At 42.0% G+C, this 15,766-nt stretch overlaps 1 protein-coding gene across 2 annotated transcripts in view; it reads right to left on the bottom strand.

The window, feature by feature from the left end:
• The window catches only part of dab2ip (DAB2 interacting protein), a 90,219-nt gene that overhangs the window by 58,607 nt on the left and 15,846 nt on the right, over nt 1-15,766 (bottom strand). For both annotated transcript variants that reach the window (XM_022766425.1, XM_022766426.1), the window contains exon 3: nt 10,249-10,367. In XM_022766425.1, the coding sequence (XP_022622146.1) occupies nt 10,249-10,367 (119 nt within the window). The remainder of the gene's footprint in view (nt 1-10,248; nt 10,368-15,766) is intronic.

Raw genomic sequence — 15,766 nt, 5'->3', positions numbered from 1 at the left:
TGATGCAAGAGGGCAGGTCATAAGACAGAGGAGTGACATGAGTTTTACGCTTGAATGGTTTCCAGTGATGCAGCTTCGCTATCACGCCAGGAAGGCCATTCCAAGAGACTGAAACATTTTTTTTTTGCGGATTTCAGGGACAGATAAGTAACTTGTGAACAAAGATTGTGCAAAGGCTTGTATGAGGTAATACAGTCTGACGGGTAGTCAGGTGACTCCTCTATCTTTGCAAACCAGTTTGCACGCACATTTGACTACAGTGTATATTCAGAGCATTTAGAAACGCTATCAGAAGAATCAATATTAAAAGAGCACTAAGCTTCACGCTGAGTTTAGCTGCTGGGGATGCAAGCCAGATGTGACTTGGATTAGTTGATGCAAAGTCAGAGGTGGAGACTGGTGGACGGAAAGCCAGCTTGTCTGTGATGTGCAACTTGGCGATCCAAGTCACCGCAGGCTTACATCCCCAGGAACAGAAGTGAGGATGATGCCGATCAAGCTGTCGAAATTTGAAAAGAGGCATCCTTTTAAACATTTTCTGAACATACTGGATAGGCAGATGGCAACTGGCAATGTAAAAGCCCTCCCCTCCACCAGGGGCTGGGATGTTCACGATCATACTCCTCACATCACCTTTTACCACGAGAAGTGACACATTGAAGTCTTAGTTTACATCCCCTGCAGATTGATTCTGGCTTCATGAATATTGTCATGACACTATGGAACATTAACATCAGCCAATAATGATAATAATGACAATAATGATGGTGATCTACATGGTGCATTTTAAGATAATGTCACTCTTTTACTCTCTGTAAGTAAGTTTGGATAGTGCAGTGAAATGCACGCTACACTATGTCAGATCCACACTGTGCATGACTGACTTTTGCAATATATGGGCTTTTATTAGTCCATGGCAGAGTAAAAACCCTGGCAGACCCCCGTCACAAAGATTACACACCATGCACGCACGTGCGTGCGTGCACGCACACGCACACGCACGCACACACACACACACACACACACACAAACACTCAGACAACAAAAATGAGTGAATCGGAGGGTGAGCAGTAAAGTGGCAGAGAGGCCTGTTAGTGAAGTGAAAGGGGTGAAAAAGCATCTAGAGTCATCACCATGGTAATTTAGAGGGTCTGTAAGAGTCATTGAGTACCATCTGGACTGTCATTGCCACTGAACTCTTTTACGTGCGTGTATGTGAGTAGTCAATATAGAGAAATGATTTGTACGTCCTAACCAAACAGATTTATCTCTGGCCAAAAATATATATTTTTTAAATTAATAATTAAATTTTTAGAGCTTCCCACCAGCTTATGACCCCCTTTAGGGCTCAAACAGCAAAATAAATGATCATTTGTTGAATACACTGGTGTGTGCAACTCAACTCATACACTTTAACTCTATCCCTATAGTTTTCATTACATCTCATATTCTCTCAATTCACCAACAACGATTCTTCAAGAAAACTTCACAGTTTGTAATATTTATAATACTGGTGCATGATAAATAAGTGAAAGCCTGTGACGGCAGTAGATTAAAGAGAGGAATGAATGAGTAAATGAGTGTTTGCGTGTGTACTGAGCAGTTCTTTAAAGGGATGCGCAGGGTGCTGCTTTGATGGGGTTCTCAGTATTCCTGTCACGCCCAAGGCCCTATCCATTACAGCTCATTACCCGAGGAAAGAATGAAAGAGAGGAGACCCTTGGCCGCGCTCACCGGGGCTCACAGAAGGCCCAGCAGGGTTAAACATCAACCAAGCCACCAAACCCCACCAGCTGGGCAGGTGTCAACAACACTAGGATTGCTCCAGGGATGATTCTGCTACTAATTATACAGAAAGTAAAGTGATCAGAGTGACAATACACAGAAAAGCTCCCTAGAATACATCGAAACTAATGCCCAGCACCAGCCTAATACACAGTGTATATTTCACACATTCCACATTCTGTCCATTTGCTATACGGATGAGCGAAGCATACTTTCCATAAAGGAAGTAAATAACAAGCAGAAGGTTTTCTATCAGTGCTGAACCGAGAAGTGGAACCAAGGCCATAAGAAATCTGAATGCACATTAGCATACTATAATAGAAGCTCCAATTGCAAAGCTTTCTTCAATGTGTTTGAGGGACTGTGCTTACAGCTGTAAGCTGAATCTAAGAACATCAGTGGAATTTCTTTGGAGGGTAAAATTTATGCATCACTAAATTCTATTACAAACGTTATTACAGAATATAATCACCTTAATAAGCAGCAGGTGTGTCACTCACTGGGCTCTCAGCTGTGGTGTCCATTTTTATGCCACTGAATACAGGTTTTGAGATAAAACTAATACATTTATTAAAATTTTTGGAATTAGAATTTAAAAAAAACTATGCAGTTGCTTATAAAGTCATTTTCTAGAGTAGTCGTGATACTGGTGCTACTAACGGAAATGCCTCAGATACTGCCTAAAATACAGTATCAGGTATCAGTGAGTACACAGTCCCTGCACCGATCTGATACCACATTATTATTAATTTCATATTTAAATAAAACAGCAGCTTTTCCGAAAATCAATTCTTCTTCCCTGCTCTAAAACAGTAGCTTACACAGGAAGTTGCGCTGTGTAGCCACTGGTAACTGGTGTTTTAGAAACCACAAAGAAGAATTGATTTTACGGTAAACAGCGTAACATTAGCCGTTAGCAAAATGTCAGCAATTTGGTTCGGTTTTCCTGTTTTGACCCTCAGACACTCCCAACATCTCCTTCACAACTGTCTGAGAGGATCGTTATCACTTAAATTCGTGATGATGTTGTACGTCTCTGTGAGAGTGTTTGAACAACCAAACACAAGCAGTAACCAAAGTCAGTCCTGTACTGAAGTCTTAGTGTATCTTAGTTAAAGTGCTACTTTGACAAGCCTTGTTTTTACAGGAGGGTCTAACCTTCGATATCAATTTATAAAAATCTGTTTGACTCTGGCAAAACACTGAAACAGACAAAATGAAAAAAATTGTACCTGGGTGCTAGAAACATCAAAAGTGAATACCCATGTCTGTCCTTGAGGCAAATGAAGAGCACCATGTTTATTAAAGCAGGACGAATCAACCTTTTCAAAACACCCACCTCCGCATAAGCACCGAAACAACACCGCATTACTCTTGAATTAATAAAATCCTCATTATAATCTTGAATAGAAAGAGAGTCCATAGTAATCCTCACCAAACTACAGGCATTACATTTTTGAGATGTTATTAATGGGTTCGTTGAATCCATCCTAGTCTGCTTGGGACACAGGCTGATAATGCACAGCGGTAGGTGAAACCTGCTCTCTGCAACACATTATTACCCCGAGAGCTCTGTTTCATCTACACCAAATCATGCTGATACATTGCAAATGAGATGGAGAGAAGGGAAGGATGCCAAAGACAGAGGCAGAGGGATGCACTCTTCCTCTGCCTAATTGTACTGCTGCAATGAGCATAATGAAAGCACTGCTGTTGTTTTCCTTCAGACTGGCAAAAAATCTGTAACCGTGCATTTGATTGTTGTCACTACTAAGTACATTGCTTCTCTGGACAGCGTCCAGGCCGATCCATACTCTGTGTGTGTGTGTGTGTGTGTACTATTAATCATCACTGATAAACACTGAATCAACATTTGAGAAGATCATGCAGCCAGTTTGTTTATCAGTAGATGAACAAGTGAATGAATGGATGACAGTAAGCCAGAATGAACTGATGATACAATGATCGTTTCTCTTACTGAAATATGAAAGAAAAGGAGTATTTCTGCATGTGTCGGAGGGAGTTAAACATGTGACCTTCAGGGGTGGGACTGATGGAAGGAATGGGAGAGCTGGTGAAGGAGAGAGTCGGGAGTAAGCAAATGATGACAAATGTGAAAAAGAGGAGAGGCGAGGAGGAGAACGTTGGCGCGGTTGCATGAAACAAAGAAGAGAGGGCACAGAGAGGAGAGAAGAGGATTCAGGGGGAAGTCTGTGAGTGCTTGACTGGGTTTAATGTAGCAGAAATCCACCAGCGAACTGCAACTCCAAACAACAGCTCCTAACATAACTGAGGGAAGCAGATAAGAAAAGCAAAGCGACAAATGATAGCAAGGCAGAAACGCACCAGAGAGACGGATAAAATAAACACACAAAGAGCAAGAGGACAAAGTCAAAGAGACCACTTCTAATATGAAGGGTTAATAGAGTTTGGGATGCTGGGAGAGCAAAAGCTGTCAGTGTGTAAGTCTGTAAGTAAGTGAGCGAGATGTGGAGGGAGATAGAAAGAGGACGAGGGGAGGGAACAATGGAAAAGGTTGGATATTACAGTTGGACCACCTGGGGAATGTTTACAGAATTTAATAACTCTAAATGTCATCACTTTATTGGATTTATGGATGGATGTCTCTCTCTCTCGCCATGCTGCTCTCTTTCCATCTTCACATACACAAACACACACACACACACACACACACACACACACACACACACACTTGCTAACACCCCCACCTGCAGCAATTACCATGGTACCCAATGCTGAAACTTTATGGAAAGATGACAGGGGGTTTGTATCAAGGGCTCTTGAATGCTGTTACTGGCAGCCATTCAGAGGTAAAGCTAAACTGATACTGTACCACTGCTTCACCACCTCATATGGTCACTGATGTTTAACCTTCTATCTGTCGGTCCGAAGCAAGATTAACAGAGGAGCAGACATTCAAAACCCTAAAGCTAAACACCATAATGTGTGTGTCCATGTAGCTGTGCAGAGAGTCATGTCTACTTCGAGGTACTTCTGCACAATCTGACCGAGCTATTTTCATATGTAAAAGAATTATGGTTCCCGGAGGGCTGTTGAACCATTAAGGACCAGAGGTTATGTCCTCAGCATTGCTCCTGGAAATGTTCGTAGGTGTTTTAATGACCTGAGTAGGAGTTCGTAATTACATACAAATTACACACAGAGTTTCTATCTTTAAGTGCGACTTATTTTAAGTGAAAAAAAAATGAAACAAAGTAAAGTTAATATGAATTATTTTCCTTGAGAACAGAAGAATGCTTTGAAACAGTATTAAAACAAGTATCTAGGGAGATAGAAATAGAAAATAATTCAGACTAATTAAATTACACAGATTTGACTGATGTAATTAAGGCTTCTGAGCTCACTCAGTATTTTAAAATCCTGAATGGTTCCGTCATATGTGCATTGTGTGTAACGTTGATACTAGCTATATTAAGACCTAATAAGTCAAAGCGATTGTTTATTTACTTTCCCTGTGCTTTAGGTTGTGTTATTATGTCTTTGTCTCGTCTTAGTTGCAAATGTGTACATTTTATTATTTCCATCCTTTGTCTATATCCCCTTGTTTTGTTCAGCAGCCTTTCCCAGCATGCATCTATAAGATCTCTCTGTGTACACTATAGAGTTCCCCGCAATGCAAACATAATTAAAGGATATGCTGAGCAGATTGCCTGAGACATGCGAGACAGAGGAAAGAAACAGGAAGAGAAATACGGATGCAATACATCTGTTCAGCCATTTTATCCATCTGCTAATATTCAGAGCTGAAGTCTGTGAGTGACGGCAAAAAAAGGCTTTCCTGCTGTGTTATTGAAGCAGTCTTTCCATAAAAACGCATGACTCATTGGTGCCCACAGTGCTGAGATCTGCAGTTACTTTAACACACACACACACACATGCACACACACACATGCACACGCGCACACACACAGTTATGCATACAATTACAGACACGGAATCACAAACATATAATCACAATCAGTCATTTACATCCAACCACTACTGTGGCCACTGGCCACAAAATCCAGACAGACAAGTATTCCCATTACAGGGGGAGGGGCTGGAGAGACAGGAAGATGGAGGGTGGGTACTGTCAACAGAGATGATGTCATACAGGACTTGGGTGCTTTCAGGGAAGCTGTAGAGGGTAAATGTGTGTGTGTATGTGTGTGTGTGTGTGTGTGTGTGTGTGTGTGCAAGTATGTATTTACACAGGGGGCGAGATTTTGTAGGTGTGGCAGGTTGTTATAAGCCTGGTAGGAGTACAGCAATGTCAACGTCAGTCAAGATCCAACACACACACACACACACACACACACACACACACTGAAGCACTTCTTTCTTGTGCACTTAATGAGTCAGACAATACACAAATAACCCTGAATTACAAAGGCCAGCAACATCTGGCATGACGCAACGGGGAGTAAAGCAGCAGAGAGAAGAGAGAGTGAGAGACAGGGACATGACTACAGGAAACACAGGAACATGTATTTTTACATTCAGCGTTTCTCAACAAAATGTACTGTATTTACCCTTGAGGTAAAGCAACTGTGTTGAACGGTGTTCTTGCTCATGGTGTAAATGAAACGTAAATTAATGTTTATCACCTTCTTCTCTTCTTTTATTGGCACAAGATGCTTCTTTGCATGTTACCAACACCTATTGGTGATCAATAGAAAAGGGTGAAACCAGCCGGTATCCTTGTGCATGGACCCTCTAGTAAAAACATTGACATAGAGCTGGTAGTGTAAATAACTTCACAAGGTACCTTTTAAATACTTATTACTTACTCCGAGTGTTTACATACATGTTCTGCCTTGGAATAAAACTACGTCCTCTGTACAATTGTAAATTGCAAAAACAGAGAGGCAAATGCAAGAACTAACTTTATGAGATAATTGAATATCTGCAAAATAATCATTGTAAAAAATAAATATCTGCTGAGTGCTTATTAAAAAAAGATATGACGCGATCAACCCCACGGTATTACTCCACTGTCCAACCACACCATTCTGGATATAAAAGCCATGTTGCAACCACTGCAATGATATCCATCTGTGCGTCCAGGCAAGGTCAGTGTAGAGCATCAGATGAGAAAACAGAAGCTGGTGAGGGTCACATCATCTCTGACACTAAAAAAACATGTAGAGCAGCAGAGAGCAACAGGACATTATCAGGTCAGCACACAAAATAATAACAGACCACTGCACGGAGAAACCTGATCATACTGAAACAAACACACAATAACCTGCATTTGTCCAGTGTGAATTCTATAAATAAAGGCCTATAAACATGGACCTTCTGGCCAAGAAATAGGTTCACAAAATACACAGTTCTTGATTTAATTTGATTAACAGTTTATAGTTATTAAGGTTTATAGTTAGTAGTTCATATACATATTACATGGATATGTATTTGCTGGTAATTCACTGGTATTGTAGTTTGCTTGCCCACCACAAACGTGTCCACGAATCTGTTGGAATGGCTTCCTCATTTCAGCCGAACGTTGTGTTTATCAGTAGCTTTTGAGCAGAGAAGCTCCTACAATTATTCAGCTGACTGTAAGTTGCATTGTAAACAAGGTTTCCCATCCTGCTGCCCTAATAATTACCTCGACTGCGACAGTAAAAGCTGGGAGTGTAAATTGTGCACCCTGACATTATGCCACATTATCTCCACATCTTACTCTAAAAAAAAATAACAACGTGTCTATATTTTCAAGTATTTTAAAGCATAAACAGATATTATTTCTTTTAAGCAAAATAATCTAATCATTTGTTGTGTGCAGTGTTGCAGTGCGCGCCCACACATTTGCCGTCTCTGCTTTGCTAAAGATAAGGAGAGTTCGGTGAGTGTCCAGGCTCTGATTAACACAGATGAATATTTCATTTTAGACGTCCAGCTGCTCCTCATCTGCAGGTCTCTCTCCTGAGACCGCCCGAGGCTACAAGGCCTAACAATGTCATCACAGCTCACACACACAAACACACACTGAAAATGTGTGTGTGTCCACGTGATGCCGAGTATCTGCTCTCCTCAAATGATTATAAAAATACAAACAAATACGTGGCTGTCAGAGTAATCATAATATAATCTCCTATAACATTTAAGTAAAGTAATTAACCTCATATACATAATAGAGAAACACATAACCTTCACACCATATCATGTACAGCACAATGAGATCCAGTAGCGGTCAGTGTTTGAGATGTACAGCGAATACTAAATGTTCCCTGCATGCACTGCATCTCTCACATTCAAGGCTGCACATCTGCACACCAGGGAGTTTTCGGGGTATAGGATTCCCCTCCCTCCTCCCTCCATCTCTCCATCTCTACTTTGTCTCATCATCTCTCTTCCATCTTCTTCCAGTTCCCAAGCCTGCCTTCTTCTTCTGCAGTGTTTTCTGCCCTGTGGGGAGGCTGCTCCTAGGCTGGCAGGGAGTGTCACTGACTCCTCTCACAGCACATTACTCTCTCGTTCCGTATCTTTTTCATGCTTTCCCCCTCTTTTTTACACACAAACACAAATACAAAAGTACACACACACACACACACACGTCGCTACTATATCCGTCTCTTACCCCCATATAACATCCTAGAAGAGTGAAAGTACCAGAGTGGCATTTCTGTATTCTTCTGCTGCATAAGGATATGTGTATGGAGCAGTCATTATATAGAGTCAGTGTGTGCATTTGCAAGTGAGGTGTGCGAGTGTGTTTCTGTGTTAAACCAGGTGAGATAAGACAACACCTGGACATTCCAATTTCCTGTCCGATATTTGCCGTCTTCCCCGAGCGCTTTATCAGGGGGAAACACATAAATGCTGATGGGTTAGGAAACCATACTACTGTTTGAAAAATAGAGAAAAGGGGGAGTGAAATTGGAGAGTGATGAGTTTGAAATGGATAGAAGGTAGCGAGGTTAGAAAGACAGAGGCTAGAAAGGATGAGTAGAAGTGGGAAAGAGAATGAGAAAAGAAAGCGGGGCAAAGGAGAAGAGGTATGAGCTCATTTTGTCTGACTGCACCAGAGGAACAGTTCACCATGTTCCACACTGAACAATTGGTAGCGTTCCCTTGTGATAGTTTGACAGTGATGTTAATGCCTCATTAAAAGTACGAAGCGAGGCAGCCATTCGGCTCCTAAGTTTTGAAACCAAAAGCCGTAGAATATCTCTTCAAACGCAGCACCTCTATTAATTAAAACCCACAGATGGACACCTTGGCTTTTTTCCAGACGCAGCAAAGATAGGCGCTGGAAATGATAGCTGTTACTCGTGCGTCGTGTATGGAGAGACCATCAAAAATCCAGAGTGAGCGGGCAGCACGGTTACGGGCCAACTTAGCCCGGTCTGGAATTCTAATTGACATCGTCAGGCGAGGACAAATGTTTGCCAAGTGGCTGAGTTCCTGAGGAAATTAGGAGAAGTTCTCAGGAACTGACAATTATCAGAGCCTGAAGGAAAACACTATCACATGGGCAGAGCTGTGGCCAGAGCGGTCGACAAAGATCTGTTCAGTTTAGACTCTGAGGCTGCAGACGACAGAAATATATGCGAGGCAGCTTGCTGATGGTCATTTTTCTTCATATCTGTACATTAATTTATATCACAATAGAAATTAAATAACTATTTCTGTCGAGCTTAAGGATTTGTTCGAGCTTCAAGCCTAAAATGACCAATTGTGTGCAAGCAGAAAACAATATCCGAAAATAGACACAATTCTTTCATCCTGTCTAAATCACACGGGGTGAACTATTTGTAGCTCCGCTCCGTCTGTCTCAGGTCAATCACACAACATCTCCTTACTTGTCTATCCACAGCAGCACTTGATGTGTTGGCGCTTTCTGTGCCAACACAAAAAGCTTTCCCAAGTGAGTGCACTGGTTTACACGACCAAAACAAGTGTGTGGTGTGTTTACACATCCGAGGCTATTCTGGGAAGTGGGTTGTTCGTTCCTAAAGGATTAACATGTGATTGATTAGAAAAAAGCTTTGTTTCTGTGATGTGATTGGTGATGTCGACAGTACATTGAAAGTTTCTAATTTTCTTATTGAGGAAATGTTCTGTTGTGATCAGTGTTTGTGTTATTTCTTTTACCCGGCCCTAACGTCAAGACAAAGCAAACAAATCATATTTCAGTATAAGTCCAACTGTAACATAAACAAACACGCCGTGCCACGACAGACCAGAGGAGATTCATCCTGTTTTACAGTGAGAAAGAGAGGAAGAGCAAGCTAGATTAGAAGTGACAGATTGGAGAGTCAGGATTCACTGGTTTTCACAATACACTGACAACACAACACACAAATGTCAACAGTGACCTGAATATCAAGCCATCAGACAGCGAGAGGCACCAGAACAGAAGAGACGCATGGACGAATCCAGCGTACAAGAGCACACACAAGCATCACTGCAACCAACCAACCAACGAACACCCACCTGTCATTGTCCACGCTCCTGAAGCCAGGAAGGATGTGTCTGAAGCTGGAGTTGCGGTCAAGTTTGGGTTGACTCTTGGTGCGTTTTATCGAGCCCTTCAGACGTCGACTCAGAAAGCCCTGATGGAGAGAGACAGAGACAGTCAATAAGACAGTGTCACTGCAAGTTTGTGAGGGAAGTCTCCGAGATGTCAGTCACTAAGCTCAACTTGGCAGCAGGACAGAACACATCAATACCAACATTTACGCCCCGCATTCTAAATCTGGCGAGGCCCCGATGTCATGAGGAGTTAAAAGGGTAAACAAATGAGTATAGATCTTCATATCAGGCGGAGAGACTGTCAAAGTCAAGACAAAGTCAGATACAAAATATTTCCTGAATATAAAGCGACATAAAACCACCATCAAAATCTAGCACATTCACAGACAGGACCTTGACAAAAAAAAGAGGATTCTCAAAGAGCACAGACATAACAAGCTGGCAGGTCATACTTTTGGCAAAATTATAGGTTGTTTACCGCAGCGCTAGTTATGTCAGTATTTGTGACAAATTCTGCGACACAACAACACTGTGTTTTGTAATAATTTCCATACACTAATTCAGTGGATACACCCCTTTATTAGTTTGCTCATTCTTCCCTTTGTCTCAGCCTGTGTGTTTACTTCTTCTAACATCTGCAATCACACTCCCCCAAGCACCTCGCCATCTCCATGGCAACTGTTGGCTGGCATTAAGAGTGAGAGAACATGAACAAATGAGATGTGCTGCAGAAATCGCAGGATGTTGCAAGTTTTTCAACACAAAAACCTGATCTTCTTTTCAGCTTTTTATTTATTTATTTATTTCAGATGGCAGTGCAGGGCAGGAGATCAAGAAGGAGGAGAATAATAAGAGGAGGATGAAAAAGAAGGACTGAATAAAGATGGTGTAAAGGAGAGTTGATAGGGCAACTTAAGAGGGTGGCACGAAGAAGACAGAACTTTAACAAGTGAGCCAGATTGCAGGAGAAAGTACTAAACCAGGTAGTGTTCAGGCTCAGGTGCAGCTCTTATCAACAATGCAGCAGTTGATTCACTGATAGGCCGAGCCGCTTCAGGAGCCACCGTTTGGTGAAGACGCTCTGTCTGCAGTCAGTGCCTCAAACACATGTCATTCTAATACATGCACACATTTCACAGGACAGTGACAGGCGACACACAGCGAAAAAAAAAGACCTCCCTCCGTCCCAGTCACGCCATTATCACACCTGTATAATTACCGCCTACAGTGTGAATAGGTCGCCCCGGGCAACAATGGGATAGGGTTAATTAGAGAGTGACTTCCAGACAGCCTGCCAGCTGATCACAGAGGAGCCACAGCATCCTGATGAACAACACCTGTCATCAGGAAGCACTCTGGGCTGGGAACAAAGACTTGCTAATGTCAGTATATTTAAGCTACCGCCAATCATGGGACTGTCAGTGTTTCATTAGTGTGTGCGTACGTGACTAAAATCAATAGCAGTGTCCTAATTCCATACTATATGCTTATTTTTAGTTTTTAGTGTGTTCACACTGAAAAAACTGACTCAAGCAGACTTAAAACAGTTCGTATTCATACTAAAAAAAAGTTCAGGGTGTTGTTTATTTACACTAGTGTCCCACAATGCAATGCTCAAAGGAAATGGAGGAGTGTCTTCCAGCTGGTAAACATTACAACAAATTGGTGGTGAGACAGCTCGAGGAAGATCTCGGAAAACAAGACCAAGAAAAACAAATAAAGGCACAACTCCATTGATTTTACACATGAAGTTCACATCGCGGGGAGCACTACTCAGCCTGTGGAAGCAGTTACATAATTTCATCTGCGCCTCTGGAGGGAATTTTCTACAGTCTGAGAAAACAACTCAGTTTGGACCTGGAGACAGCAAATTTATAACAGAAACCTTGTGTTACAAACTGGGGCAAAGAGTGTGAAATCTGTGGGACTTTCCCAGGCAGGGAAAAGTCTACGGAACCAAGTTGCATTATGGGTAATGTAGGAGCCAGTGTTTTTGGAGCTCAATCCATACTAAGGACTGAAAGTCAGCACATCCTTACCTCCGCTGCTTCAGTTTTGACCCTTCTTTTTTAATGCATCTCTTGAACTTTATGGAAGTCCAATACTGAACTGCTGGAGCATCCATTTAAGTCATTGCAAACACACTTTGCATTCTTTTTATGAAGTTAAACTGGCAATGCAAGTACTGCATTATTCCCTGTTAGGGGAAAGTACACCGATTTTATTTTACAATGAAAATGCCTATATACCACATATTGTATGCAATTAGCATGTACTGTTTGTGCTGCTACTACAGATTTCTTAAGGTTTTGAGGATCTAACACATTTTCACTTCTATTTCATTTTCATTTTTCTTAGTTGAAACATCCTCTACTGTCTGCATACTTAACGATCCAGTTTTGTAGCCACGGTAGTAACTCTGCGCTGACATGATGACATGGTATATGCCTATATGTTAGCCTGTAAGACAAGTGGGCAGCAAATGGCTTACTATTGCTACCTGCCACCAGTGAACTCTGTTCTGTGGCTATTAGCTAAATGAACAGGGCTGAGTCACTGCTGTTACTGAGCGAGACATCCGAGGCTCTTGACAGGGTTGCTTTCTGAATCAAACTCACCCCCTCTCTCAAGTATTGGCCACATAAATACATCATTCACTCTGTACATAATGTGCATGTGGGTGTGTGGGCATGCGGTTAAATTAGAATAGGCGCCATTGTTCCTTGGACTGTCTTTTGCATGACCCTCGGATTAGCTCCCTCAACGACATGACAAGTGGACTTACGAAGATTTTCACTTTTTGATGGCAAAGATGGCGATGCAGTAGAAAATCTGTAACACCCACGCATATGCACAAACACTGACACACACCTGTTCTCATTTCCGCATATCATCATTCACAATCCCCTCCAAATTCATAGTAATTCCATGGCTCTTCCCCCGTAGCCCCCAGAGAGAGTGTGCGCCTGCTGCTGTTGGCATATTCACAGCTAACAAATTAAAATGCTTCCCTTTTTTCCCATCCGCAGAAACCTGTCCCTGTAGGCGAGGTGGATTGATTAGTGGCTGCTCGTTCTGTTTTTACTTCTCTCCTTCTCCTGATGGATGGACTCAGAAGAGTGTGAGGGGGGGAAAGAGCGAGAGAAGCCAAGAAGGAACACAAACCTATGATTTCTCTGATTATTTTGTATTCCTTCATCTCTCTTTCTCCCGCTTAAGTGCATGTGGACAGCGATCTGACTTTAAAAAATACTATTCTCTAACTAATTCTGCCTGTCAGAGATCTTGCAGAGCTATTGGACGGGGTGAAGGTCAGCAGATATGAACAGCCTTTTCTCCCACTTAAAAATCAGTCAGTAAGGATGACTGATGCCTATATTAACACCAGATTAAACCCCAAGGGAGGTATGACATACTGGGAGCACTGCAAAAATGTTGGCATTTCATTTGCCTTCAGCACTTACTCATACAGGACGACTGAGAGAGCAAGAGGAAAAAATATGCAGGGAGACAGAAAAAGATAGAGACATGTCGAGAAAAAGAGAGAGACGGTGAAAAACAGAGAGGACAGAAATAGAGGTGAGACCAGTCAAAAAATTGAGAAAACGATTCCTGCCAGGGAGGGATGTGCAAAAGGATCCGGAATAAATGGAAAAAAAGTGGAGCACAATGTGGAGGTGGCAGAGCAGGAGTTGATAGAAAAAAGCAATAGAATGAAACTAAATGAGAGGGAAACTGAGGAGAAAAGTGCAGCAAATGAGTGACAAGGTTACCGGAGGATCAGGGCTCAGCAGAGCACAGCACCAGCTGCAGAGGGAATCAAGCTGCAGCTGAAATAAAAAGATGGTGGTTTATCTCCTGATCAGTCCTTGTCTTAGCAGATGTTGTTTCCACATGACATCAGTCGTTACATAGAGTTTGACCTCTCCCCATTATGTCTTGGTGTATGTGATCAGTCCTTAAAAGCAACATGGCCAGTGGCTCCAACGTACACAATGAAAACTGACACCTAATGAGATGTCATACATCATGTCATTGTTCTATTGTGTGGTAAAGAAATAAATACATTGACTCGTGGGAATTCCCCAGTGAAGCTTGATTGAATGATACCTATAAATATCAAGGAATGAATAAAATGATGTAAATAATGTTGAGATGCCTCCGTGAATTAATTTCTGACATCACAAATCTGTGTTTGGTCTGTTTTTTCCGCAGCGTTTGACCCTTTATGTTCCATTTTGCAAACACCTACTTATACACAAAAACATGATAAGGCTATTGTAGCCTGTGCAACCTGACAGAGGGGCATTACAGTGTCACGTGTTAGTGTGAATTTCAATAAGCTCTTTAATTATTCCACATTTCTACGGTTGACAGCTAATTAGGAGAAGGAAGGGAAGGAATAATCTGATTCAACATTCATCCTCGAAGGGCAGGAGAGCGTGGTTTTCACCGACCCTGCAGCCCCGGCGTATTGTACTCGGTCTGGGGGGAATTTGGTGGCTGTGGAAAGAATGTGTTTGTCCATATTTACTATGTACCTTGTTTACAGTGCCCCTGTGTGTGTGTGTGTGTGTGTATGTGTGTGTGTGTGTGTGTGTGTGTGTGTGTGTGTGTGTGTGTGTATGACAGTGCATAATAGGCTTGCATACTTGATTGTAATCTTAGCCTGTCCAAGCCCATTAAATCAGCACTAAGAGGACAGCTCAATTTTATCGCTGTGCTTTTTTCTCTTTTTTGTTTGTTTTGTTTTTTGTTTTTTTTTTCATGAAATTAAAGCAACAAGTTAATTCTATTCCCTTGGCTTCACAATTCCAGGCTTCCTTAATGGGAGCTGATAGAATCAGTGCCTGGACAATCAGCAGGGTGTTCCCTGCTTCCATATCAACCTCTCTTGTCCCCTCTCTAGCACAACCTGATGAAAACAAGAGACATACCTGTCCAATTAGACCCCCTGCTATTATCTGAGAGGAGAGGGGGGGTAGGGAGAATGTAGTCAGGGAGAGATTGGATAAGGAGCTAAGCTACAATTGAGAATCAATCCAGCCAGCTAGAGCAATCAGCAGGACATGGACGTGACAGACTTAGATAAGGTTTGTTTGTCAGCTCTTTAAACAAGCACTGAATAAAAGAATCTACTAAGTTCTAACTTTTATATTTAATGTATGCAATCTTCTGCTATTTCTGAATTGGTTGTGGAAGATTAGGCTTTGGAGAGATTTTAGTTTTGTCCATGACTGCTGGTGAGAAATTGTTTTTGAGAAGCGCTCTGAATGATGTGCCTATGTGTGTGCACGCGCGCGTGTGGAATCCATTTGTGTGTGCAGACAACGAACTCAGTCTGCAAAGAACATGAGAGAAAAACATTTTGACAGATTTAGCTCAAGGCCTAGGAGGGGTACTTTAGATGTCACCACAACTCTTTTCACTGGAGGGAGAGAAGTGAGGGGTGGTTTGTCATTGCTTAAAGTGGGAGATT

The sequence above is a fragment of the Seriola dumerili genome, unplaced genomic scaffold (assembly GCF_002260705.1).
Source record: "Seriola dumerili isolate Sdu_G_001 unplaced genomic scaffold, Sdu_1.0 BDQW01000853.1, whole genome shotgun sequence".
Lineage (NCBI taxonomy): Eukaryota > Metazoa > Chordata > Actinopteri > Carangiformes > Carangidae > Seriola > Seriola dumerili.
This window is presented reverse-complemented; position numbering and strand designations above follow the sequence as displayed.